Raw genomic sequence first — 27,261 nt, 5'->3', positions numbered from 1 at the left:
TCCCTCTCATGAGGCTAGCATGACTCAGCCTTGCAAAGGGACGGAGACAAACCTCTTTGCTCCTGAAGCTCATTCATCCTCTCCCAAGGGGCCTGCGATGGATCAAGGGTTCCCTTTTACACGTAGCAAGTACGGAGCTGTGGGACAGCCCTTAAGTCGATGACAGAGCTGGAATTTACATGCCTGAAGCCACGGCCAAGACTTCATGCGGGACTTCTCTCTCCGCTCACGAGGAACTTCCACGTCACTTTGGCAGGATTTGAACTTGTGACGCCTCCGCTCTTAGGAATTAAACACATATCATCACAACAGGGGAGAGCTGAAAGAAACTGCATGCAGAATTTATCCTGAACTAGCAAATGCTTAGCTCCTGTTTATTTGTTTAGGGAATGTATATGCACTGTCTTTTATTTGCAAAATATCAGGGCAATCCAAAGGAGAGTTACACCTTTCTGACTTCCATGGACTTAGAAAGGTGTAACTCTGCTTAGGATCACACTGAGGCCTTTTATGCAGGGCTGTTTCCCTGCGGTCACCCCCGCCGACTACTATGGGGCTTCCTTTTGATCATGCATGCCTTTTCCACCATTCAGAGGTCGCCTCGCTCTCCCCACACGTTTAGCTCGCATTTCCCAGGTTTTGGCTAAAACAGCATCTGGAAAACATGGGCAAAACATGCGGGGAGAGCGAGGTGACCCCTGAGAGGCGGGAAAGGCATGCATGATCAAAAGGAAGCCCCAAAGTAGCTGGCGGGGGTGACCACAGGGAAATGTCCCTGCATAAAAGGCCTGTAGGTCTACCAATACCCCTGAAAGTCGTAGGAAGGACTTTGCGGCGATACAGACAATGTAATGTGCACAATGACACTTCAAATATTCATAGAAAGGAGAGTAAGCATCTGAAGGTCTGTTTTTAAAAGCACACTACTGTAGGTGTTTGATATGCCTCTACTGCCTTTCAGTACATCTATGCAAGGAAACCAGCGTGGTTGGAGTGTTGGGCTAGGATCTGGATGAAGCAGGCTGGAATAGCCACTCTGCCATGGGAACTTGCTGGGTGACCTTGGGCCAGTCACACACTCTCAACCTGATCTGCTTCACAGGGTTGTTGTGAGGATGAAATGGAGGAGCGGGTCATTATGTAAGCCAATGGGGGAGAAAGGGGGGTTATAAATGAAGTAAGTAAATAAATATAGCCGAGCTGGATTGCATCACAAAAACAACAGCAATGCATGTATAATTAATGCTCAGCCAACAGACAAACGCCCATGATCCCAGAGTTGGGATGTGCTCATAGCTCATGGCACCAACACAAAAGAGTGATGTTTGTTTGCTTAAATTCAGCACCATGTTAAAGGCACACATGGAAGAACAACCTGCATTGAACACCTGAACACCTGAAGCTGCCTTCTACTGAACCAGACCCTGGGCCCATCAAAATCAGTCTTGTTTACTCAGACCGGCAGCAGCTCTCCAGGGTCACAAGCAGAGGTCTTTCACATCACCTACTTGCCTAGTCCCTTTAATTGGAGATGCCGGGGATTGAACCTGGGAACTTCTGCATGGCAAGCAGATGCTCTACAAACTGAGCCACAGCCCATTTCCAGCCCCTCCTCCAACCTTGGACTGCACTGTCATGAACACAATTCGAGCTCATAATCCAAGCAATTCCTTTTAACCTGCTAAATGTGTCGACTATCAAAGTGGTTAAGCCAACTCTAATCATACTTTCCCAGGTATCAGCTTTAAAGTCTTTTCCTGCTGATATCAGATCCTTGACTGTCACCATGGTCTATGAAAAGAGAACCCAGTCCCCACCCCAAATTTCAGGGGGCCCTCCACACTTCTCAGGCAAAGGTCTTTCACATCACCTACTTGCCTGGTCCCTTTAACAGGAGATGCCGGGGACTGAACCTGGGACCTTCTGCATGGCAAGCAGATGCTCCACCACTGAGCCACGGCCCCTCCCCACCCTTAGCAGCATGGAACGGGCAGAGGGGAGTTTGGTTTGGAAAGGAGGGCACTGCCTTGTGAGGCCTGTGGCCTTGGCCTGACTGAAAGCATTTGTTCCATGCAAAAGCCAAAAAAAGCACAGTGCAGAGAGCACCTTTGGTCTCTGTCATTGCATCGCATCTGCTCCGCACAGCCCTCAGGCAGGCAGCATGGTTTGACCGAGTGGCAGATAGACAGAAGCTCAGCCACGGGCTGGGAGACGGAGATATCGGCAGGGCTTTCTGCATCCCATTCTCCGCAGAGATAAGGCTCTCCACGAGATGCCGAAGAGGTGGGACTGCCCTCAGTGTTTTTGCACCCAGTCCAGTTGTGGAGCTATCAGACTGCAAGAGCGGCTGCCAGGGTGGGGTGGGGGGAGGGAGGGAGGCTCCTTAGCAAGGGTGAGCCCAGGGCAAGCTGCCCTGCCTTCCGCCCTAGGTGATTGGCTGCCTCCTGCAGAGAGAGCCCAGGTAATCCGAAAGTTCTATGTGTGCAACACAGAAATGCCGGAGCAACGCAGCAAGAAATAGGAGGAGGAAGAGGAGGAAGAAGAAGAATCAGATGGCGGTGGTTCATAAAGCAATTGCGTCAGGAATATTATATGTTTTATGTGCTTATTATTATTAGTTTATTGATATGGTCTGTTTGACCAGCCAGAAATTAGTACATAAAATTATCTAACTTGATAAGACTGTAAAACTGATACAAATTACAAACATTGATAAAACTCTGATATTAATAAAATAGAAAATATTAGTGCATAACACAAAAGTAGGCTTACCATCTTAAAATTACTAAAAGTATAAAAGAATTAAACATTTTTTTCCACCCTGTTTTTGCATATTTTAATTGCGATTGCGCAAAATTTGGCAGTGGGGAATGTATGTTTTATGTGTTTTATGTTTTGGTTGAAGTTTGGATTGGATTGTCCCTTTTTTAACGCTGTAATAATTTTTATTTAAATTTTTTAAAAAAGAAGAGTTGGTTTTTATATGCCGACTTTCTCTACCACTTAAGGAAGAATCAAACCGGCTTACAATCACCTTTTCTTCCCCTCCCCACAACAGACATCCTGTGAGGTAGGTGAGGCTGAGAGAGCTCTGAGAGAGCTGTGACTCACCTAAGATTGTCAACCTCCAGGTACTAGCTGGAGATTGCTATTACAACTGATCTCCAGCCAATAGAGATCAGTTCACCTGGAGAAAATGGCAGCTTTGGCAATCGGACTCTATGGCATTGAAGCCCCTCCCATCCCCAAACCCCGCCCTCCTCAGGCTCCACCCAAAAAACCTCCCGCCAGTGGCAAAGAGGGACCTGGTAACCCTAGACTAGCCCAAGGCCACCCAGCTGGCTTCATGTGTAGGAGTGGGGAAACCAACCCTGTTCACCAGATTAGCCTCCGCCGTTCATGTGGAGGAGTGGGGAATCAAACCCTGTTCTCCAGATTAGAGTCCACCACTCCAACCCACCGCTCTTAACCACTACACCACGCTGGCTCACAGTATGGACCCAGTGTCGCACAGTGGGTAGAAGACTGGACTAGGACTTGGGAGACCCACTTTCAAATCACCATGAAAATTGCTGGGAGACCTGGGGCCATTCACCGTCTTTCAGCCTAACCTACTTCACAGGGCTGTTGTGAGATTAAAATTGAGGAGGGAAGAGACCCTGAGGTCGTTAGGGGAAGGACAGGTTAAAAAAACATGCTAAATAAATAAATGTGATGCAGCGTAACCCAGCACTGTTCTGGCCCCACAAAGATGTCTAGAGGAGTGCTAATATCCACTATGTGTTGTATAGTTCTGCATTCCACTGGCACACAGCAATGGATCCATGATATGGTGCAGATCACACCATTTGTTGTGGCTCAATGCGCAGCCACGGTAAAACTATCTGCCGTTTTGTCCCTGTGTGCAGATTTCTGTCTTGGGAAATCAGCGTAACCCATCAGCGAATCTAGAAATAAAGGGATTTCCAACTACCCTTAAGATAGGAGTGTTTACAGCAGCTGTAACCCATTGCAAAAGACTTGTGTCTGTGCTCTCTTCCGAAAAGAGATTAGTGTCTCACTGGATAAGGGGGAGAATAAAAACTTTGAGGGGAATTGTTGCTATGGAATTTAATGGCTTTGCCGCCTCTTGCTTTATGGCTCTTGGCTTGTAGCTACTCTACACCGTTGCCTGCCAGAATATCCACTATGCCCTGGCATGAGGAGCTCTTGACATCAGGCTCTCAAAAAATCTGCTTAAAATCTGCTTTTCTTCCCTCTTTTTTGTTTTGTAACATCTGGCCTGATGAAGAGTTCTGGGGAACCCGGAAGCTTGCACATTGTCTTGTGTCATTGGTCCTAATAAAAGGTATTACACAGATTGTGTTTTTTTGGATTCTGCTTTTGGACCAACACGGCTGTAAACAACTTGTCTTTCTCTGCAGTCATGGGCACACTGTTGAAAATAGTATTTAAAGAGAAGTGCAAAGAGCTGTGGATTTTTGAAAGGGGTGTGAATCTTTACAGAATGAATACTGAGAGGCATTAGAAAAGAACAAGAGTCTAGTAGCACCTTAAAGACTAACAACATTTCTGGCAGGGTGTGAGCTTTTGTGAGCCACAGCTCTCTTCTTCTGGTATCTGAAGAAGTGAGCTGTGGCTCACAAAAGCTCATACCCCAACAGAAATGTTGGTAATCTTTAAGGTGCTACTGGACTCTTGTTCTTTTCTACTGCTATTGACAGATTAACACCGCTACCCATCGTGATCTATGTCCATGAGAAGCACTGTTGCTGAAATATTGGGAGCTGGATCTCAGGGACTGCTGATTCCACTTTTATGCCTGCACAAGATTGGGTTTGGGTTTCGGATGGGACCCATGTAGGCAGTGGGAGACACTTTTTCTTTACCATCTAATACTGTATGGACCTGCCCTGTAAAAATGGGGTTAATTTGGGCTACGAATCCCTGTGGTTTAGTTCTAAAATGTCTATCCTATTCATCTCTGTTTTGTACCCCAAGATGCAACACAGACCTCTTTTAAGTATTTAAACACTGTATCTCTGTCCTTCTGTTTTCTGTTGCCCCAGAAGGCCGGACCAGAACCAACGGGTTGAAATTAAATCAGAAGAGTTTCCGTCTAGACATTAGGAAGAATTTTCTAACAGAGCAGTTCCTCGGCAGAACAGGCTTCCTCGGGAGGTGGTGAGCTCTCCTTCCCTGGAGGTTTTTAAGAAGAGGCTAGATGGCCATCTGTCAGCAATGCTGATTCTATGAACTTAGGCAGTTCATGAGAGGGAGGGCATCTTGGCCATCTTCTGGGCACTGGAGGTGTGTGGGGGAGGTAGTTGTGAATTTCCTGCATTGTGCAGGGGGTTGGACTAGGTGACCCTGGTGGTCCCTTCCAATTCTATGATTCCTTTCTTTAGGTTGGCCAGATGCAAAAGAAACACAGAAAAGAACATTGGTGGAATCAGGAGACAGTGGAGGAGGGATACGTACCCGGGTTGCCCTGATGTCTGAGCCTGGTACCACCGCCCGTTTTCCCTTTGTGGCTGTGCCCACATCCAGAGAGATGAGGCAAAGGAGCTTTCAGGGTCACCTAAAAGCAAAGTTAACGTGCTTGAAGTCTGAAAAGTGAAAATGCTTCTCAGGTCATGTGTCCGGTCACTGCATCAGCCGGCCTGGCAGCTTGCAATAAATCCTGTGGAGGGAAACAGACCGAGACGTTCCCATTTCTACTGCAAGGTGTTAGCACTTCCATGCGCTTTCCGGTGGTGCTTGATGGATAAACCAGATAGCTTGCTGCTGTCCCTGGGATTAGTGTGTTTTGTTGTTTCTATGTTTTATAGCTTTTTTAGGTAATGTTGTAAACTGCCCTGAGGACTGAGACCAAAAGTTGTATAAATATTTTAAATAAATGTGGGGGGAAAGTGCAGCTATCCTAACAAAAGTGCAGTCTCTTTTGCAAGACATGATTTTTGTTAAAAAGCATAAAGCATTTTTCATCCAGAATCCTGTAACAGAAATGATACATAACAGAATGAAGGAAAGCTATTTTCGGGAGGCCTGTTGCCAAGTCTTGCAATTTTTATCGCAGGCTTCCCCAGACTTCAGATTCTTTCAAAACGTAAAATCAAACAAAAAAAAAAAAGCATGCAATAAAACTGTGAGAAGAAACCCTTTCATGTTTAAAAAGCACATTTCCAACCCCTGTGGTGGATGGAAAACTTGGCAAACGTCAATTTGACAGCAAAAAAACATCTAAAGGTTTTGATCCAAAAATAAATAAAGGAAGTACATCAAGAAACTTTTTTTAAAAGTTAAATTTCGTGACATTAAAACAATCTCTTGGGGCCTGGGAAAGGGTTTTTTTTTGGCAAAGTTTCGAGGGCTTGCCCCTGGCAACTTCTTTCCTTGGAGCAGCGGGGTTGGCAGGGGGGAGGAATGATGTTGCAAGATTGACTGGCCCAAGGTCACTGGGGGGAGAGATTTGTCTGGCAGATCTGAGTCCCACATTCACCATCGCCATCACAGTGGGCCTCACGCCTAATTCAGGCAAGCGTCACTCATCCGCTTCTTATGCTTGAGTTTGGCACTGAGTTTATCACTGCCAACCGTTGTGAAACTCTGCTCACAAGAGACAGTATGGTGTAGGAGTTAGAGCGTCAGAATGGGATCCGGGAGATGCAGGTCCGAATCTGTGCTCTGCCATGGAAGCTCGCTGGGTGACCTGGGATCAGTCATCTACTCTCAGCCTAACCTACCTCACAGGGTTGTTGTGAGGATAAAATGGAGGAGAAGAGAACAAATGTAAGTTGCTTTGGGTCCCTAATGCGGAGAAAGGCGGGGTATAAATGAAGTAAGAAGAAGAGTTGGTTTTTATATTCCAATTTTCTCCACCGCTTAAGGAAGAATCAAACCGGCTTGCAATCACCTTCCCTTCCCCTCCCCACAACAGACACTCTATGAGGTAGGTGGGGCTGAGAGAGCTCTAAGAGAGCTGTGACTAGGCCAAGGTCACCCAGCTGGCTTCATGTGTAGGAGCGGGGAAACAAGGTTCACCAGATTAGCCTCCGTTGCTCATGTGGAGGAGTAGGGAGTCAAATCCGGTTCTTCAGATTACAGTCCACCGCTCCAAACCACCACTCTTAACCACTACACCATGCTGGTAAATAAATAATGAGGGGAATGAGAAGATGGGGGTGCAAAGAAGAGAGGGGCTGCCAAAAAGAACCGAGGGAGGAAAACAGCAACCCCACCATATCCTGATGGATTCTAGCAGATGCAGAAAAAAGGGTTAAAAACCCCCACCAAGGACAACCAGTGTGGTACAGAGGGTACAGTACCAGATTGTGGAGACCAAGGTTCAAATCTCCTTTGCTCTGGAAGTTCACTGTCACTCAGACAGCTTGATCTAACTCAGGGTTCTTGTTGTAGAGATACAATGGAGGAGGAGAGAACAATGCTGTAAGCCGCTTTGGGTCCCCAGTGCGGGGAGAAGCAGGGTATAAATATAACTAAATAAACAGAATAAAATGGGACTTACTTCTGAGTAATGACTTGGAAAATTGTCCTCATTTTGATGTATAATCAGGCAACAGTGGCTAAGCTTTCTACCTATGGTTAAAGGTGCTTTCCTCTTTATTATTTCACATTTTTAATATCTTTTTTTATTTATTTACTTCATTTATCCTCCACTTTATCCTCACAACAACCCTGTGAGGTGGGTTAGGTGACAGGCCCAAGGTCACCCAGCAAGTCTCCATGGCAGCGTGGGGACTTGACCCTGGGTATACCCAGATCCTAGTCCAGCAGTCTAACCATTAAACCATGCTGGCTCTCCCAGAGCTAAATATTACAAAAATAGTTACTGGAGCAAAACTCTGTTTGAGTCAACAACGCGTAGAGTCGATGCTACTGTAGCAATCTACACTGCCTATAGAAAACAGTTGTGGACACCAATGAACATAATGTACGAAGAACACAACGCACATAATGCCCAGTTCATTCAGCACTTTCAAAATCTGTGTCCTCCTGCCTTTATAAATTCACCAAATCCACTTCAGCCCACATAACTCTCCATTTTAAGAGTATTCAAAAGGATTTAGAAAACTCCATTCATCTTCAAGTCCCTTTATGTTCAAAACAGTGCATCATGCAGTGTAGCCCTTAATCTAACACGGAATCTAGTAATTTCTTCACCATATCAAGGGTTTTCATTTCCTTCCTTCCTTCCATAAATTCTTAGCTCACATAACCGATAGCAATCCCTCTCCCTGCTAATCTCAAAACTTATCCAGAAAACTCAACGGTTAAAGACACACGTGTTGTTCGTTTATGAAAAATGTCTACTTTGTGGATAACTTGTTTTTCCTCAAACAAGTGGCGTTTATTCAGAATCAGGACCTTTAACTGGAAAAGTCTAAAGCCACCATGTCTGTTAACCTACTTAGCATTTTGAACAGATCTGCCAGCAGATCTCATGGCAGGGAGTTCCACAGGTTTGTTAGAGAGAAGTAGTCTAGTTGTTCAGAACAAGAGGTTCCAAACTTTGCAGCGTGGGATGTTTTGGGTCAGCGATGCTTAAAATGTCTGTTCCTCCATTACATCGACCCCCCCCCAAAAAACGAACTCCATTGCGCGACTTCCTTTTATTAACTATCCCAGCAGCAACACAGGGGTCAAACACAGACACACACAAAAAGCATGAACGGCCAGATATACGTAAAAGGATGCCATAAGAACAGAAGTTAAATTCTAATCGCTAACCCAGATCAAAGTGGAGCCAGTTTGAACCCCGCTTAGGGCGGAGTCTGAGGAGGTCGGGGTTTGGAGAGGGGAGGGACTTCCATGCCATAGAGTCCAATGCCCAAAGCAGCCATTTTCTCCAGATGAACTGATCTCTATCGGCTGGAGATCAGCTGTAATAGCAGGAGATCTCCAGCTAATACCTGGAGGTTGGCAACTCTAGCCCACAGCGTGCCAGCTGAAATATTTATGGAGGGGACGGGACGTCGACGCACCATCAGGCCGGGTTTCCTTGTGGGTCTCTTGCTTTGAAAACCCCGAGGGGGTCGCGCCTTAAGTCAGCTGTGACTTGACGGCGCTTTTCCCCACCGCTCTCTGCTGCACCCGGCTCTTGGAGTACCAAATGCACCCTTCCCTCGCCCACCGCTTGACCCCTGGCGAGGCGTCCTGACCGAGCCAACCCCCCTTCCGCCTCCCCACCCCCCGCTGAAATTGGACTGGAGCCTGAAGGTGATCACCCACGCCCTGTCGCTTCCCGTTATTTCTGCGGGGTGATCGCCAAGCTGAGCGCGTCCGCCTGGAGTCCGCAGGGGAGAAGGGCAGTCATAGGTCAAAAACGCATGGTCGCTTTATTCCCTGTTTCAGCCAGGATTCAGCCAGGATCGAACGCATGCGTTTTGCCGAAAGTGCGTTCGATCCTGGCTGAATCCTGGCTGAAATAGGGAATGAAGGAGGCTAAAGCGACCATGCGTTTTCGCCCATAGAATCAAAGAATCATAGAGTTGGAAGGGACCTCCAGGGTCATCTAGTCCAACCCCCTGCACAATGCAGGAAATTCCAAACTACCTTCCCCCCCACACACCCCCAGTGACCCTACTCCATGCCTAGAAGATGGCCAAGATGCCCTCCCTCTCATCATCTGCCTAAGGTCATAGAATCAGCATTGCTGACAGATGGCCATCCAGTCTGCTCATGCTGGAAAGCCAACCGTGGCGGATTCCTCGGGCGAGAAGCAAAACTTCGCCGCCACTTCCACACCCCCATTTCCGCCCCTCGCGCGCCCTCCGCCGCCCCTCCGGCCCTCCCTTTGATCCCGCGCCGTTCCAAACACCTCGGAACGCCCCGGGCCGCGGTTGCCTAGGCGACGTTGTCAGCAACCTTCCATCCCAGCGCCGGGGAACGTTCTGAGCCCGCCCCCTTCGGCCGGCCGACGCCAATCGCGCGGCGTCCCCCCGACCTGCTGGGGTGACGTCATGGCCGGCGAGCTCTCCCTCCCTCCCTCCCTCCGCCTGCTGCTGGCGGCGCCCGCTGGTGGAGCGGCAGGCAGGCTGGCTGGCTGGCTGGCAGGCAGGCTGTGCGGCGGGGCGGGAGGAGCAGCCGCCGGCCCGGCCCCGGCGCAGCATGGCGAAGCACCACCGCACTCCGGCGCGCAGCCCGGAGCCCGTCATCGAGGTCAAGAGCAAGGTGAGGGAGGGCGCTTTTGCCCCGCGGGGGTGGGGGGCCAGGAATCTGTTGCTGCCTCCCGGGCGGGGACCCGGAGCGGGAGGGCTTTCCCAGGCCGGCAGGTGCGCGCTGGGTCTGCCTCCCCCCCTCCCCCGGGGCCATTTCTGCCTGGGAGGTTTTGCCTTGGATTTGTTGCTCCCCAGATGCGCATTTTTCTGATCCAAATTCTCAAAACTCTGCGCGGGGGCTTATTGTTGAGTTTGGGGGATTCGGGTGGGGGAAATGTGCATCTAGAGAGCGGCAAATCCCAGGCGAAACCTCCCGTGCAGAAATAGCCCCGGGTTTCCCTCGGGCCCAGGTCCGCGCCGGCGGCGGCTTTCCCTGCTGGGGGCAGCCGCGATCCGGTTTGCAAGCAGGTGCATTGGGGGGATCGGCTGCCTTCCTCCCTCCCGGGCCGGGCTCGGCTGCTCTGCAGCCCCGCGACTCCATGGGCTTGCAGCTTGCGATGCAGACCGTCCCCCCCCCCTTCCTGGTCTCCTGTCCCGGGTGCCTGCTAGGCATCTAGTCAGGCCTATCGGCTGGCGATTGTTTATGCTGCTCCCTCCCCTCCCCTCCCCACCCCAATCCCTCGCCTGCTAGAATAGGATTATGGCTTGGGCGGCGAAGGATGCTCGGCCTTTCGGCGCGTGCTGGCTAGGGGAACCGGGAAGGCACCGGCTCTCCCCCCCCCCCGGTTCCCTCCCGCAGGTTATGCAATGGTGCACCAGCCTGCGGCCGGTGGCGACTTAGCAGCGGAGCCTGGGGAGACGGTTCGTGCCCCCCCTTCCGACACCGGGGGTCTCCCACCCACCACCACCCCAAAACGCATCGGTAATGCTGGATAGCGATCCAGCGGTGAATCGGGTTTCAGAGGCCCCTTATGCAGGGGAGGTTTTGCCTTGGATTTGCTGCTCTCTAGATGCACATTTTCCCCATCTGAATTCTCAAAACTCAAAAATAAGCCCCCATGCAGATTCTCAAAACTCTGCTTGGGGGCTTATTTTTGAATTTTGAGAATTCAGATGGGGAGAATGTGCATCTAGAGAGGGGCAAATCCCAGGTCAAACCTCCCATGCATGAGCGGCCAGAGTGATGGGAAGGTGCGGGGCGCGTGTGTGATCAGGCTCGGAAGGGATGCGGGACTGCCTTTTGGGAACATAACAGGCGGTGGAGGGAAACCCTTGCAAACTCTCCCTCGATTATTGCTGGTGGGAAACTGCCTTAGCCTTTTAAGGAGTCACAGGACTCCTGTTCAGGCTAACAAAACATATTCCTTATTTCCACCTCCCCAACAACAAAAGGTGAACAGGGGGCCACCCCTTCTCTCAGGAGACCGTGCTGCATTTCTCCTGGGCCCTGCAGAGGGACACAACGTCTCTATAAGGAACCAGGTTTCTAGAGCATCCCCTGCCCTAAATCCAGGTATAGGGGTTTTGCAGTAAGGGTCTGCCCTCCCATGGCAGCCCTTATGGGAGTAGGATGGGGCCAGACTGGCTGGTGGGGCTAGGGAAAAACTGCTGTCTCTAGATAACTTGGGACCTCTGGGGTCCAGCACTTGCCATTGGATGACAGTAAAGCCTGACACACTGAACACATGAAGCTGCCGTTTACTGAATCAGACCCTCTGTACATCAAAGTCAGTATTGTCTACTCAGACCGGCAGCGGCTCTCCAGGGTCTCAGGCAGAGGTCTTTCCCATCACCTGCTCGCCTAGTCCCTTTAACTGGACATGCCAGGGCTTGAGCCTGGGACCTTCTTCATGCCAAGCAAATGCTCTACCACTGAGCCACAGCCTCTCCCCAATATGTCTCCCCCTCCAATATTTCCTGCTATTGATAGATGTATCCATCTGCAACAGGAAATTACATTATAAGTGATGGATTTCTCTATAGTTTGCACGTATACATAGTAAACTTCTTGCTGCCCCTGAATGTGACTCTGCCATTCCATGCTCTTCTGAATTAATAATTCTAGCATTTTTGGGACAGAGACTACATTAAGAGCATATCTACAGTGATGGGGGAAAGTATTTGATCCCCTGGTAAATTTGCCCGTTTGCCCTCTGACGAAGAAATGACCAGTCCTTAATTTTAATGGTAGGTTTATTGTAGCTGTGAGACAGAGAATAACAACAGGAAAACCCCCAGTAAATCCTGCATGCTTTGTAGGCAGGTAAAGGGTGGCCCATTACCTAGTTGAGGTCCAAGGCACCGGCTTCTGCCGATCCCAAGGTTGTGACCACAAGAAATGTAACGTATCAAACTTATGAAGGGAACTGCTGATTCATTATAACAACCCTGCATGTGTTTTGATTATGTAATCAAGATTCAACCGTAGGTTCGATATCTTCTTCCGTTCTCTATTGAGAGGCCCTGGCAGCTACTTTTGAGGCGATTCTTTGACCTCAGAAGGACTGTGAAATAAAAGGGTGCACTCGGTTCTTGAGCTAAACCTTGGTGGCGTTGTGTGCAGCCTTTTGAGCTCCTCAGAATTCTTCACTGGGCTAAATGGAAAGTTTGCTGGACTTAGGATGGATATCGGGGCAAGACTGATGGTTTGTGCAGAGGTTTTTTTTTTTTTTTTACTCTTTCCAGATTGTTGGCCTTATTGAGAAAGGCTTTGAGAGTTGTCTGTGTCAGTACAATGGCCAGCAGGATAGACAGACAGTAGTACAAGCTTAGGATTTTATTTTTGTACTTTGTCCTACTTCTCGAGTTACCTGGGCCTGGCGCTTGACAGCTGCAACGTATTTACAAGGGTTCTCCCCATAAGCACTGTAGGCCTAACAAGGACTGTGCAGAGGACTTAATGCATCACTCTCCACTCTATAAGCTACTGACAGTTCTGCAAATCATTTGATAACGTCTACCCAGTGAGGTATAAGATTTGAGGAACATCCTGTTCAAAGAGGAGAGCGAAGATAAGCGTGTAAAGTGTTTTAATTTTATGGGAGACCCAGGTTCGAATCCCCACTGGGGCCATGGAAGCTCGCTGGGTGACCTTGGGCCAGTCACATTCTTTCAACCTAACCTACCTCATAGGGTTGTCGGGAGCGTAAAATGGAGAAGAGGCGAACGACGTAAGCCCCTGTGGGTTCCCATGGGGGAGAAAGGCAGGGTACAAACAAATTAAATGAATAAATCTCCCTTCAGGCTTGAAAAAAACCTGAAAGCAAGTCTGCAAATATTTCTCGAGTTCAAAGTAGAATGCGACATCCTTGGTGTCTCCAAGGGCTGTTTCATGTGGCAGATCGGAGCTGGACTACGTTCTGTCTGATCTCTTTCTTCTTGGTCCTGATCCCTCTCTCTCCTTTCCTCCAGTTTGATGCTGAGTTTCGCCGTTTCGCCATGAAGCGCTCCAGCATAGGCGGCTTCCAGGAATTCTACCAGTTGATTCAGACCGTCCACCAGATCCCCTCTGTGGATGTCCTCCTCGGGTACACAGATGTCCATGGGGATTTGCTTCCCATTAACAACGACGACAATTACCACAAAGCGCTCTCGTCTGCCAATCCTCTGCTCCGGGTCATCATCCAGAAACGGGGTAAGGCGGCACCCAAGAGACCAGGGTTTACCTTTTTCTCTTATGTGCAGAGGTGTAAGGTGGTGTGCTCTCTGGCCAGATCTCCATAACTGACTTACCAAGATTGGAAATATAGCTGGAGTTTGCCTAGTTTTGTGTGTGCGTAAAGTAAGAAAAAGAGGGGGCTGCACCAAAACAAAATGAAAGCGAAGAAACAATTGGTGCGAGGGAAATATTTTAATAAGTTCTGTAACCCCAATGCATTTCCCGAAAACTTCTTCAGGAGGATCTTTTTCTACTTCAGACTCCCGTGCAAGCAATAAAGGAAATGACAATATGTGTTGGGGTTACAGAACTTATTAAAATATTATTTCCCTTGCACCAATTGTTTCTTCACTTTCGTGTGTGTAAAGTGCCGTCAACTCGCAGCCGACTTGTGGCAACCCGGCAGGCTGTTCAAGGCAAGAGACTAACAGAGGTGATTTGCCATTGCCTTCCTCTGCATAGCGACCCTGGTATTCCTGGGCGGTCTCCCATCCGAATACTAACCAGCGCCGACCCTGCTTAGTTTCTCAGATCTGACGAGATCAGGCTAGCCTGGGCCATCCAGGTCAGAGCTTGCCCAGTTTTAGAAGTGTGTCATTGCGTGCAGTAACTAAACTCCCAAGAAGTTTAGTTGCAAAAATAAAACTTATTTAATTATTCCGTTCACATCCATGTTGCAGCCGAAAGGAGAGAAAGAATCCTCATCTAAAGAATATTGTTCCCTATCACAAGAGGCCAGCTAAATCTGGCATCACATGTGGGGGAATATGAGGACATTGCTTCTACAGGAAAAACCTGTAGAAAAGTGTGTGTCCATGAAGAGTCATATGGAGAGTGGTATAGAATGAAGAGCACAGGATGAGAACAGCTTCCAGGTTAAGACAGAGAGAGGCATCCCATTAAGGAGATAAGACTTATACATACTTAGAACAACATAGCGTCCCCTTTGTCCAGGCATGCTGAGTCATTTACTCCAACGAATAGGGGCTTGACCAAACCTACAGACTGCCTCCCCCATGTGCCTGGTAATTAACTGCCAAGTACGGAAACGGGTGGACTGGAAAGGTGCAACAGCCTGGGAGAAGGGCTATGTCCCCACACACACCCCATGAAGGAAACAAATGAACCTGCCTTATACTGAATCAGACCCTTGGTCGATCAAAGTCAGTATTGTCTACTGACAATCAATCTACTGACAATCAAAACAAAGCCCCGAAGTAGTTGGGGGGGGGGAGGTGACCGCGAGGGAAACAGCCATGCATAAAAGGCAATCTAGTTCGGCCCTGGATGTAGTACTCTACATTACGGTAGTACCCAGGTATTCCGATGCTGGTGAATTCTCAAGTGTGACTATTTCACCCTGTGACCAAAGCCACACAGTTGAAACAGATTGCTAGTAGATCCAGGGGATCGAGGTGTGGAAGGATGCCCAGAGGCTGTGGCTGCCGGTAGCTGCTTTCCTGCTGACTCAGTCTGGGGTGAAAAGTCTCCTTGGTCATTTATGCGTGGGAGTTTTACCTGAGGTTCGTTGCTGGCCGGACCCACACTTTCCAGCTGGGAATCTCTGCATCAGCAGTCTACAAACTCAAATCAAGTCCCGCCCCTTTAAATGCTGCGTTGTAATTGGCTTACTTCGCAGTGCTCTCTGTGAGAGAAGATCCCCAGCCCAAGACCCAATTGCCGCATAAAAAAGCATTTAAAGAACAAAAAACAAACAGAGCAATCTAAAAGGAACGGGGTGGGGGGAAGAGAAATCCAACCCTTGGTTTTAAAAAGCCTTTCTTTTGCTCAGAAAGAGCTCTGAGGAAGCAGGAAGTGTTTGTGTTGCTGCTTCTTTACACCCTGCTTTATGATTGGCTGTGAGAGAAAGCCAGCTTCTGTTTCCCCTGCTTTGTCTTCTGCACGGCGATTTCAGCCGGGTTGAGCTCAGGGAAGAGTCGGGTTAACAGAGGAATGGGAAAACCCGGACATTGTGAGGGCTGGCAGCGAGGTCATTTCAAATGGACAGAAAACTCGTGCAGAAGTCCAAGGAACAAGTCAGACGGGACGAACGTGAGTCCAAGTACCCACGCATAAATGACTCTTAATTCATGTTGTTTGTGCAGCACGTTCTTATAGAACTATCCTAAACATTTGGAAGGGCTGTGGGTAGGCTGACTAGGAGATGGGGGCACTGTGACTTCATGGGAGTGGCACCCCGGAGTCCTTTCTCCAGCCCTGGGAAGATGCTCTGTTTTGGACATCGTAGGTGACGGACAAAAGCGAGCCCGTCTGTATTTAAAGAGCTGTTTTTGCGGGTACCATGTCTCTCAAAACCCACGGGCCTGTGCAACCAGAACACATTTTGCTTTCCGTTAACAATTAGCGCTGCCGTCCTGAGCCGAGGCACGCTTTAAAGCGGAACAGCTTTTCTTTCTGAACCAGAGAGATGTTTCTTTCCCTGAGAATCAGCTCTGCTAGCCAACCTGCAGGAACTGGTTTATTTCTGGACTTTAGAAGGCAATAATACTAATTATAACTGAAGTTCTTTTAATAGCCTGTGAGAGTTAGCCAAGTTAGAATTCTCTCTTCCGTGTTTGTTTGGGGGTTTGGAGAGGGCTCCAGAATCCACTCGGAAAGGAGGGAGCTAGCTAGAGAGAGGCTTTCTCCTAGTAAGCAGTCTTGCTGCCCCAAGTGCTAGAACAGAGATGCCATGCTTCAGAGCACAGTTAGAATGACAACAAAAAACAACCATATGCATAAAAACAAAGCCACACTGTCCTCCACTCCAAAAAAGCAACCCTCTGCCAAAATCATAGTCATGCTATCCAATTTGACTGTTCAAATTAGATCCGTGGCATAAACATATTATTACAGTCACACTCAATTCTAGGATGCTGCATCCTGAAAATGTTTCTTTCAGGGATGAAGAAGAGTTGGTTTTTGTATGCCACTTTCTCTACCACTTAAGGAAGAATCGAACCGGCTTACAATCACCTTCCCTTCCTCTCCCCACAACAGATACCCTGTGTGGCAGGTGGGGTTGAGAGAGCTCTGACTAGCCCAAGGTCACCCAGCTGTCTTCATGTAGTGGCGTGGGGAAACCAGCCTGGTTCACCGGATTAGCGTCCGCTGCTCATGTGGAGGAACGGGGAATCAAACCTGCTTCTCCAGATCACAGTCCGTTGCTCCAAACCACCGTTCTTAACCACTACACCATGCTGGATTGGGTGGGAGCAGCAGGGAAGGATAAAGCATTGGGGGCCATGATTCAAATGCCACTGAACTCCAAATGTACTCTCCTGCTTTGCCCCGCGGAGACACTCCATCATTCCCTCTTATGAAAGGTCTGTTCTGGGGCCCTTTTTGAAGCCTATTGCTTTCCGGCTCCTTCATAAATCAAGAGGGGTGATTCTAAGAAAAATGACTCGAGTGGTGAAGCGGAAAATAGCATTATTAGAGGAGCAAGGAGTTTGGTATTCACAATAAGTATGGATGTTACGGCTCGAGGTTAAATAAATCCACATTGTAGGGCAGTTGTCTTCAACCCATGGAGTCCCTCTTACTGGGCTGGGAACCCACACACATTCCTGCTTTTTGGATCTACTCATACTGTACCTGTGGAGAAGGGTTCCAGGCCTCCTAGCTTTCCTTGCGGGCATGGCGCATGAACAGATGGATGTAGAGTTTCTCTACAGAGACAGCAACCCCTCCACAGATCTGGTGTAACTAAGGTGGGCCAAAAACTAGGTCTTTTAATGCACCGCTGTTTCATTCGCCGTCACCCCTCCGACGACTTCGGGTCTTTGTTTGGATTATGCATGCCGTTTCTGACCATCAGAGGTCTCCTCACTCTCCCCCCTGCATTTCCCTGCGTTTTGAGGGACCCATTTTATCTCAAATTTCAAAACGCAGGTGAAACACAGGGGGGAGAGCGAGGCGACCTCTGAAAGCCAGAAACAGCATGCATAATCCAAACCAACACCCGAAGTCACCAGAGGGGTGACGGCGAGTGAAACAGCGGTGCATTAAAAGACCTAGATTTTGGCCCACCTTAGTTATACCAGATCTGTGGAGGGGTTGCTGTCTCTGTAGAGAAATTTACTGGGAGGGGAGATTTCTACAGCTCTACCTGGTCTCACGGGACCCAAAACAGGCAGTGCTCCAATAAACAGTGGGGTATTTTTAGATCAGGAGCCCCATCTGACGAGCTCCATAAAAGAAGGCGTGTGGCACTTAGGCACAATGACCTGATAAAGCTTCTCCCTTCTGCTCTGGTAAGTTTTTAATAGCAGGTAATGCTGCAGCTACGTATTCCACACAGGGAGTCCATTAGTGGGGTATGCTCGTAAATCGCGCACACCTGGCCAGCTTCAGGAAGTTTCTCTCCTGTTGCATTTAAATCTGCCTTTCCTGGAGAGCAGCATTTGTGAGAGCCAGCGTGGTGTAGTGGTTAAGAGCGGTGGTTTGGAGCAGTGGACTCTAATCTGGAGAAGCAGGTTTGAGTCCCCACTCCTCCACGTGAGCGGCAAACGCTAATCTGGTGAACAGGGTTGGTTTCCCCACTTCTCCACATGAAGCCAGCTGGGTGATCCTGGGCCAGTCCCAGTTCTCTTAGAACTCTCTCAGCCCCACCTACCTCACAAGGTGTCTGTTGTGGGGAGGGGAAGGTGATTGTACGCCGGTTTGATTCTTCCTTAAGTGGTAGAGAAAGTCGGCGTATAAAAACCAATTCCTCCCCTTCTTCTTCTTCTCCTTTTCTTCCTGCTCTGTGTTATCCTCGCAGCAACCCTGTGAGGTAGGTTAGGGTGGGAGCGATTGACTGGCCCAAGGCCATCCAATGAACTTCATGTTGGAGTAGGTATTTGAGCCTGCACCTCTTCCTAGGTGCACAACCCAGTGGGTCAGTAAAAGGATATCGGTGTTGCTTTTGTGGACTTTTCTTTGCCCAGGGTGCAGGGGCAAGATGGCTAAATGGGACATGTTCCCCCAGGAGTGTTTTGTGTGGGTTCCAAACCTGGTAGCATCATTACCTGCTGGAGTGGCTGCATCTTTTTTCATGAGTTCAGTTCCTGAATGCCTGGATGCTTCCAGTTATTTACGACAGCCGGGCCAGTTATTAAAAGCCCTAACCTGGCTGGCTGGAATGTTCTGACTCAGCAAGTCTTGCTTCTTCAAGTCCACCTGCCTGCAAGAAACATCTCTGGTTTCTGTAGGGGACCGGAGGAATTATTTGTTCTGAAAATGCAGTGAGGAGCCCCTGTGGTTGGCCAGCTAGGTTAGATATTTCTGGCCTGTTTGGTAGGGAAACAGGGAGGGATGGCCCAGAAGCCACATCAAGGGAATGAGGAGTCCCTTGCTGGAATTAAAAAAGCCAGCTGGGTGACCTTGGGCTAGTCACAGCTCTCTTAAGAGCTCTCTCAGCCCCACCTACCTCACAGGGTGTCTGTTGTGGGGAGGGGAAGGGAAGGTGACTGTAAGCCGGTTTGATTCTTCCTTAAGTGGTAGAGAAAGTCGGCATTTAAAAACCAACTCTTCGTCTTTTTCTTCTCTGCTTTTGAGCAAAAGAACATTCTTGGGTGGCATTTTATGGGACTTTGGAGTTTGGGACCAGGAAGAAGCCAAGGACATCCCCAGCTGTTCCTTGGAATCAATATTTTTCCCAAGGGAGCAAAGGGAAGGACTCAGGGGAACGTGGAGGACCATGTGAAGAACCCTTCCTGTGTTCCCCCTGAAGATCTGTGTGTGGCGATCGCTGATTTCTCATCAGTGCCCCAACAGGGGTTGAAGGACCATGTTGCTTCCTTGTTCTTTCCAGTGCGGCGCTCCTTCAAGTCATGCCAGCTCCTTCGTTCCTTGCATGTACATACGCTGCTCCCACAGCGTTGGCATATGTTGCGGGTGGCAGGAGAGTGAAGCCAAGTTGCCCAGGCCTTTGCAAAATAGGAAAGAGCACCTTGTTGAGTCAGTCTGCCACAGTTACCTTCTGCAGAGCCCTCGGAGAGCTCCCAGTAGAAGACCTTCCCGAACACTTCTCTGGTGGTGGGTGAAGGACCTGTCCCCGGACAGACTGAGAGTAACGCTTTGTCTTTCTGCCTCATGCTGAACTGACATTGAGGGCTTAAGAAAGATGGCTGCCCATTGCATGTGGCAAGTGGATGCTTAATGCAAACAGCAGCTGTGGTCCAAAGGTAGACGATGCTGCAGCCTTGTGAAGCAGATGTGGGTCTGGTCATTGCCTAGTTGGGTGACCTTCAAGGACCCCCTGCGCATATCACCTTTGACGAAAGGCAGGATAGAAATGTCTCATATCTTTTAAGTTCCTAATCAAGACGATGGTCAAAGAACAAATTCCACCCCCATCCTTAATCTTTAAATGCATATTTACCAAGGTCACGAGAGCCAGTGTGGTGTAGCGGTTGGAGTGTTGGACTAGGATCTGGGAGACCCAGGTTCAAATTATTACTCTGCCATGGAAACTTGCTGCGTGCCCGTGGGCCAGTCTCACACACCTAGCCTGATCTACCTGGCAGGGTTGTTGTGGAGATAAAGTGGAGGAGAGAAGAACGATGTAAGCGGCTTTGAGTCCCCATTGGGGAGAAATGTGGAATATAAATGAAGTCAAAAATAACCAATTGCCAATTTTAAATGAGCCCAACTTATTTTTATATCTCCTCCTTGGTCTGATTGTTTCATTTATGTATTTATTCATTTAATTACTCATCATCTGTAATAATCAACAAGCCATTTTGGATTTGCATGCGTCCAATTAAATCGTCACATGTAAAATGAGAACCCGAACAAAGCTTTCTTTGTTTTCCCCATTTGGACGAATTGGCAGACAGAACACTTGAGTCAAGGGGCAGTTTTTATCTCAGTGATTTTTGCTTTTGGAGCAGCTCGTGTCTGATGAAATTTCAAGTGTGGGAACCTTGCAGGGACAGACAGAATGTGCTCTGTGGTAGAGAGATGTGCGTGGACGGATTCTGGCTTTTGCTGCTGGGACACCAGACCCTGTCCTTTGTGTTCTCGCCTGGCAGCTACAGAGTTAACTATGCAGGGTATGGCTCAAAGGTGCGATTAAAACTGAATTATTCATTCTCTAATCCCAGCCTGGCACACAATGAGTAATCCTAGAGGAGGCCAGGTCCCTCGGGGCAGGTAGGTACCACACATCCCAGCCTGACATGGCAGGAAAAGGGTGAGAGAGCAGAGGTGGCATTCTCAAGTACAAAGGGGCTGTTGGCATCTTTCGGTGCCCCAAAGCAGTGTGAAGCCCTGGACCCGGGGGGGTGGACCTCTCCGTTGCTTCAAATTGTCACTGGCGTGGCTGGCCTGGTACAAAATGGCTAGTCTTTAGGGTCCCACAAATACAGTTGAAGAAGGAGAAGAGTGGGTTTTTATATGCCGACTTTCTCTACCACTTAAGGGAGAATCAAACTGGCTTACAATCACCTTCCCCTCCCCACAACAAACACCCTGGGAGGTAGGTGGGTCAGGGTTGCCAGGTCCCCCTTTGCCACTGGCCGGAGGTTTTTGGGGTGGAGCCTGAGGAAGGTGGGGTTTGGGGAGGGGAGGGACTTCAATGCCATAGAGTCCAACTGCCAAAGCTTCTGTTTTCTCCAGGTGAACTGATCTCTGTTGGCTGGAAATCAGTTGTAATAGCAGGAGATCTCCTGCCACCACCTGGAGGTTGGCAACCCTACTTTGGGTCCCCGTTGGAGAGAAAAATGGAATATAAATGAAGGATATAATACATTTTGTCTCTGTGGAGCCGAAGGCAGCAAGGCAGACTTCACAAGCTGCTAGAAACAATGGTCATTCCCCCCCCCCCCAACAAGCCATACCAAGATTTGTGGACTTCTGTCAGTTTCCTAGCAAGACCAAGTGTTTTCCCCTTGCCGTTCACCCTTTCTGCACCACCGCTGGCCCCAAGACCCGTGAGATGGGAACTATTTATGTACCGTTTGACAAACTGAATAGATGCTGTCATTTTATATAACATGCACCAACGGCTCACAGCCCGGCGCTGTTACTGGCTGTGGAATTTTAAAGATGCCACAATGTGGAGGCTTCCCTCCCTGCCAGAAAGCAGTTTTTTCATATCCAGGTAGTGTACTCTTTGAGTGGTTGGTGCTGCCGTACGCAACCTCTTGCTTCCCTAACACCGAAACATCCAGCATTTCAAAATCCCCAGGCCGTGAGAAGCAGCTCCCCAAACAGACAAGACAGTCAGACAGACAGGCTGGCAAAATACTGAGTGGAAAGACAAGCTTCGGGGTGAGATACAAATTCAGCGCCTGGCAACCACCTCCACAGAAGCCGGTGGTGAGAAAATAGGTACTCCCACCATGCAACTCTGCCAGTTTAAGGATGTATATTTAGGCTAAGTGTCTGGAGGAGTTGCATAGCAGGAAGGTGCGTGTGCGTGAAGGGCTGTCAAGGTGATTCTGTAGGGTTTTCAAGGCAAGAGATGAACAGAAGTAGAATCATAAAGCTGGAAGGGACCACCAGGGACCACAATGCAGGAAACTCACAACTACCTCCCCCCACCACACCCCCATTGACCCCTACTCCATGCCCACAAGATGCCCTCCCTCCCATGAACTGCCCAAGGTCATAGAATCAGCATTGCTGACCGATGGCCATCTAGCCTCTGCTTAAAAACCTCCAGGGAAGGAGCACTTACCACCTCTCGAGGAAGCCTGTTCCACTGAGGAACCGCTGTAACTGTTAGAAAATTCTGGTGGTTTCCAATTGCCTGCCTCTGCATAGCAACACTGGACTTCCTGGGTGGTCTCCCATCCAAGTACTAACCGGGGCCAATTCTGCTTAGCTTCCAAGATCTGATGAGATCGGGCTAGACTGGGCTGTTCAGGTTAGGCCCAGGAAGCTGTAGACGTACAGCAATCCAGCAGCCTGATATCAAAGAGGCAGGATTGATGGGTTTTAATTATAAGGGGGAAAGGCTTGGGTTTGAGCTGCACATGACCCGCACATCTGATCCATGCGTGCTTTCCTGCTTCCTTACAGCAGAAGCTGACACCAGCGTCTTTGCCTCCAACTCGCTGCAGCGGAAGAAAAAGGGACTTCTGCGGCCGGTGCACCAGCGCGCCAAGCCACACCTGCTGATCGGCATGCCGCAGGATTTCCGCCAGATCTCTTCCATCATCGACGTGGACATTCTGCCGGAGACGCACCGGCGGGTGCGGCTCCACAAGCACGGCTCCAACAAGCCCCTGGGCTTCTACATCCGGGACGGGGTCAGCGTGCGCGTGGCCCCCCACGGGGTCGAGAAGGTGCCCGGCATCTTCATCTCTCGCTTGGTCAAGGGCGGGCTGGCCGAGAGCACCGGGCTGCTGGCCGTGAACGACGAGATCCTGGAGGTCAACGGCATCGACGTGGCGGGCAAGTCCCTGGACCAGGTCACGGACATGATGGTGGCCAATAGCCATAACCTCATAATCACCGTCAAGCCGGCCAACCAGCGCAACAACGTGATCCGCAGCAGCAAGGCCTCCGGCAGCTCCGGCGTCTCCACAGACAGCACCCCCAGCCAGCAGACCCCCAGCCCGGCTTCCCAGTACCTGAGCAACTGCAGCACGGCCGAGGGCGAGAGCGACGAAGAGGGCGACCTGGTGATCGAGAGCGACTTGCCCGCCGGTTGCCCCAACGGCGGCCTCCTCGCGAGCCTGCAGCACAGCCTCTCCCTGTACAGCTCCCAGGGCTCGCTGCCTTCCCTGAACAGTCACAGCGGCAGCGGCAGCCCGATCCGGGGCAGCCGAGCGGGCAGCCTCCGGGAAGATGGTACAGTCATCACGCTATAGCCCCGGGCGCGCCTTCTCCTCGTGCCCTGCGTCACAGCGTTTCCAAGGTCGGTTTGGTGACCGCCTTATGCCCGGCCGGTGGGACTGGAATCTGGGGCACGGGCAGGGTTTCTCCATCTGGGTTCCGGGTCACGACCCAGTCCAGTTATCTCTCTGACCGTTCCACGTGCACTGCCTCACGAGCACCACGGGTGCTGCCTCCGGCTGCTGTGGCAAAGACGGCAGCCGGAATCGGAGCAATGGGGTGGGCGGGAACAATCCACTTCCTCCAGATCCGCTTCCTCGTCCCCATCAAACCAAAGTTATGGGGTTTTTATCACCTTCCCTGTTCCCCCCCCCCTTCCGCCCTTGCCTGTTGTCCAGGTGGAAAGAGGGGGCTGCCTCTCACAGACGATCCCCCTCCCCACTCTCATGAAGTGTTTCTTTTTAGTTGTTTGTTTTTATGATGACATGCATCACAGATTAATATATTGCAGCGGACTATTAAACATGGGGTTTTTTTTTAAAGAAATGCTATCTCAAGTGTTTTTTAGAAATGTGTGGCGGGCTGGGGGAGATGTCCGAGGGAAAGGCTTTGAATCACTTTGGCTGGACAGTTTGTTGACCATGACATGGGGTCATGCCCAGCCCTGCAGGAAAGTGGGAGCACCCCGGTCAATTGATGTAGGCAATGAAGCATTTTGAGTTCCTTTTCCTCCCAGTGACCCAAGCAAGTTGGTCTTGTCTTTCAAATGACGTCCTGATTTGTCCCGCAGGCACAAAGTATCTTCTTCATCGCCTGTGTACTCCTCAGGAAGCGCTCTCAGGGTGCATTGCTGAAAAGCAGAGCTGGATAAAATTTTTGTGGAAGAAGTATGCTGAATCGGAGGATAACCCACAAATTAGAGCAACCCCCCTATCCTTCCCAGCAACTGAGCATCAGAGGACCATAGTATTTATTTACTTCATTTATAAGTAAAGGTCCCCTGTGCAAGCACCGGGTCATTCCTGACCCATGGAGTGACGTCACATCCCGACGTTTACTAGGTAGACTTTGTTTGCGGGGTGGTTTGTCAGTGCCTTCCCCAGTCGTCTTCCCTTTACCCCCAGCAAGCTGGGTACTCATTTTACTGACCTCAGAAGGATGGAAGGCTGAGTCGACCTTGAGCCGGCTACCTGAAACCAACTTCTGTCGGGATTGAACTCAGGTTGTGAGCAGAGCTTGGACTGCAGTTCTGCAGCTTACCACTCTTGCTCCACCAGGCTCCTTACTTCATTATACCCCACCTTTTTCCCCAAGGGCCCCCCCCAAAGTTTTTCTCTTCCATTTTATCCTCACAACACCCTGTGAGATAGGGTTGGCCGAAAGCCTGTGACTTGCCCAAGGCCACCCAGAGAGCTTTTCCATGGCAGAGTGAGGATTCGAACACTGGTCTCCTATGTCCTAGTCCACCACTGTAATGACTACGCCACACTGGCTCTCTACGCTGATTGGACCGCCCGTTTTGAAAGCCTTGCTCTTGGAAGGAGGCCTCTGTCTGGCAAAATATGTATGTAGTTTCCCTTTTGCATACATGTTTCCACCTTAAGAATTGGGAGTCCGCGCGTAAGTTAAGGAAAAAGAGTCCCCAAAGCACGTCAAGGTATCAAAGTGAACATGGGCATTGCAACAGAAGTCACTGTGGTTTGACCTGTGATGGGCTAGCAGTGGGTGGATATCCTCTTTAAAGGTAAAGGTCCTTTGTGCAAGCACCGGGTCATTCCTGACCCACGGGGTGACGTCACATCCTGAAGTTTACTAGGCAGACTTTGTTTTTATGGGGTGGTCTCCCATTGCCTTCCCCAGTCATCTTCCCTTTACCCCCAGCAAATTGGGTGCTCATTTTACCGACCTTGGAAGGATGGAAGGCTGAGTCAACCTTGAGCCAGCTACCTGAAACCGACTTCCATCAGGATCGAACTCAGGTTGTGAGCAGAGCTTGGACTGCATTACTGCAGCTTACCACTCTGCGCCAGGGGGCTCTTCTTTACGGCCGACCATTTGATACCTTATTTCTTCCCCATTGTGAGCAAAGGAGAGGAGCATCGAGAGGGCCCATTCTACCTTCAGTGACAATGAAGAAAATGAAATCTGCATGAGGAGGCAAAGTCTGTGGATTATGCAAATGTTATGCTAATTTAAATTCTCCCAGGGTGTGTGTGTGTGTGTAGCTCGAAGATCCTAGATACCTGCTGGCAGGAAGGGGGAAGGGAGAATTGCATCATGGGTTAAGGTAGGCCATTTCACATTGGTATCTGTGGCCCTTCCGACTCGATCTGGCCTTACTAGGTTGCTTCTTGACTGGGGCTTTCCCACCTGCCTGCCTGTTACCAGTTTCAAGAAAAAATGCATTCATTCTCTCCTGGAAAAAAAAAAGCATCTGTGAAAAGAGAAAAAAAAGAATCTTCAGTAAGCCACGATCACAGTATGTTGCTACAGAAGTTCTTCCATACCGAGCTCATTTGCACCCAAATGGTTCTTGGTGACAGGTTTAATTTAGAATTTTAAATCCCAGAAGCTCAGGCTTCTTTCCCCCTTAATCTTGTTCAGTCTGAAATTCAACCAGCTCCATTTTTCTCCTGCATAGCTTGTGCATTCTTGCTCTTTTCGGTTTGAAAGAAGCTGGTGCCGTCACCAGCCTTACCAGGATGGCATCAACTATCTTATTTGGGCATCCAAGCCTTGCGATAAAGGAAGCTTTCAAGCAACGAAGAAGCCAAGGGTCTGCACGCATCCACACATTCCCTGCTTTCTCCTTATCTGAGCTACGGTAGCCAGAAGAAAAAGCTAATCTCTCGCTCTGACCCTGCTATGAGTTCAATGAACATCTCTTGGTATGTCTTGCTATGGATATAGAATGACAGTATCCACATGTGTGTGTATAATTCTGGCATGTAATGGGGCAGGGGAAGAATGATTCCTGCTGGTCAGAAGCTTCAATCCTGCCAGATTTACCTACTGTAGGTGTTGATACCTACAGTTACGGATACCATGGACTGCCAAAAAAACAAAATCAATGGGTTATAAATCAAATCAAGCCTGAACTGACCCTAGAAGCTAAAATGACTAAACTGAGGCTATCGTATTTTGGTCACATCATGAGACAAGAGTCACTGGAAAAGAGTCATGCTAGGAAAAGTTGAGGGCAGCAGGAAAAGAGGAAGACCCAACAAGAGATGGACTGACTCAATAAAGGAAGCCACAGCCTTCAATTTGCAAGATCTGAACAAGGCTGTCAAAGATAGGACGTTTTGGAGGACTTTCATAGGGTCGCCATGAGTCAGAAGCAACTTGACGGCACTCTACACACACACACACACAGGTGTTGCTACCTCAAGATATATAGGGCTCCCAACCTATGCCCTGGATGTGTGACGAATGCTCATGCAATTGCAAAGCTTGCCAGCAGAGGGCAGTATGAAGCTGCACAGTGGGGACCGAGAGGGGAACGGGGTTCGAGACATCTGCTTCTTCTGCTACCAAGCTGGGAAATCCAGGTCCCCCACAGCTAATTGTTCATCAGATACTAGGTAGTTTTAGCTCCATGGTGCACCTGTGCAGCAACTGAGCTACAGACAGTCCCCTAAGTGGTAGTGGTGACTAGTGGCAATGTCACAACCGATTTATGGAGGCCCCGTAGTGTTTTCAAGGCAAGAA

The 27,261-nt window shown here is 49.4% G+C and overlaps 1 protein-coding gene across 2 annotated transcripts; it reads left to right on the top strand.

Moving 5' to 3' along the window:
* Window positions 1-10,084: 10,084 nt before the first annotated feature.
* PARD6A (par-6 family cell polarity regulator alpha) lies at window positions 10,085-23,626 on the top strand. Of its 2 annotated transcripts, none has more exons than XM_056862552.1 (3): window positions 10,085-10,194; window positions 13,533-13,755; window positions 22,795-23,626. In XM_056862552.1, exons 1-3 carry the CDS (start codon window positions 10,132-10,134, stop codon window positions 23,583-23,585), a joined length of 1,077 nt encoding a protein of 358 aa, XP_056718530.1. In that variant the 5' UTR covers window positions 10,085-10,131; the 3' UTR covers window positions 23,586-23,626. The 2 variants fall into 2 exon arrangements, with proteins under 2 accessions (XP_056718530.1, XP_056718529.1); XM_056862551.1 differs by having other exon boundaries at window positions 22,792-23,626.
* Window positions 23,627-27,261: the final 3,635 nt, after the last annotated feature.

This window comes from Euleptes europaea, chromosome 17 (genome assembly GCF_029931775.1).
Source record: "Euleptes europaea isolate rEulEur1 chromosome 17, rEulEur1.hap1, whole genome shotgun sequence".
Lineage (NCBI taxonomy): Eukaryota > Metazoa > Chordata > Lepidosauria > Squamata > Sphaerodactylidae > Euleptes > Euleptes europaea.
The sequence above is the reverse complement of the archived record's forward strand: the minus strand, read 5'-3'. Positions and strand labels throughout refer to the sequence as shown.

What these genes read in the sequence shown, in the direction of transcription:
- PARD6A (XM_056862551.1), top strand. Translation starts at nt 10,132, where the DNA reads ATGGCGAAGCACCACCGCACTCCGGCGCGCAGCCCGGAGCCCGTCATC. An exon ending in TCATCGAGGTCAAGAGCAAG is followed by an intron (nt 10,195 to 13,532) that starts GTGAGGGAGGGC and finishes CCTTTCCTCCAG; the next exon opens with TTTGATGCTGAGTTTCGCCG. An exon ending in GGTCATCATCCAGAAACGGG is followed by an intron (nt 13,756 to 22,791) that starts GTAAGGCGGCAC and finishes GCTTCCTTACAG; the next exon opens with CAGAAGCTGACACCAGCGTC.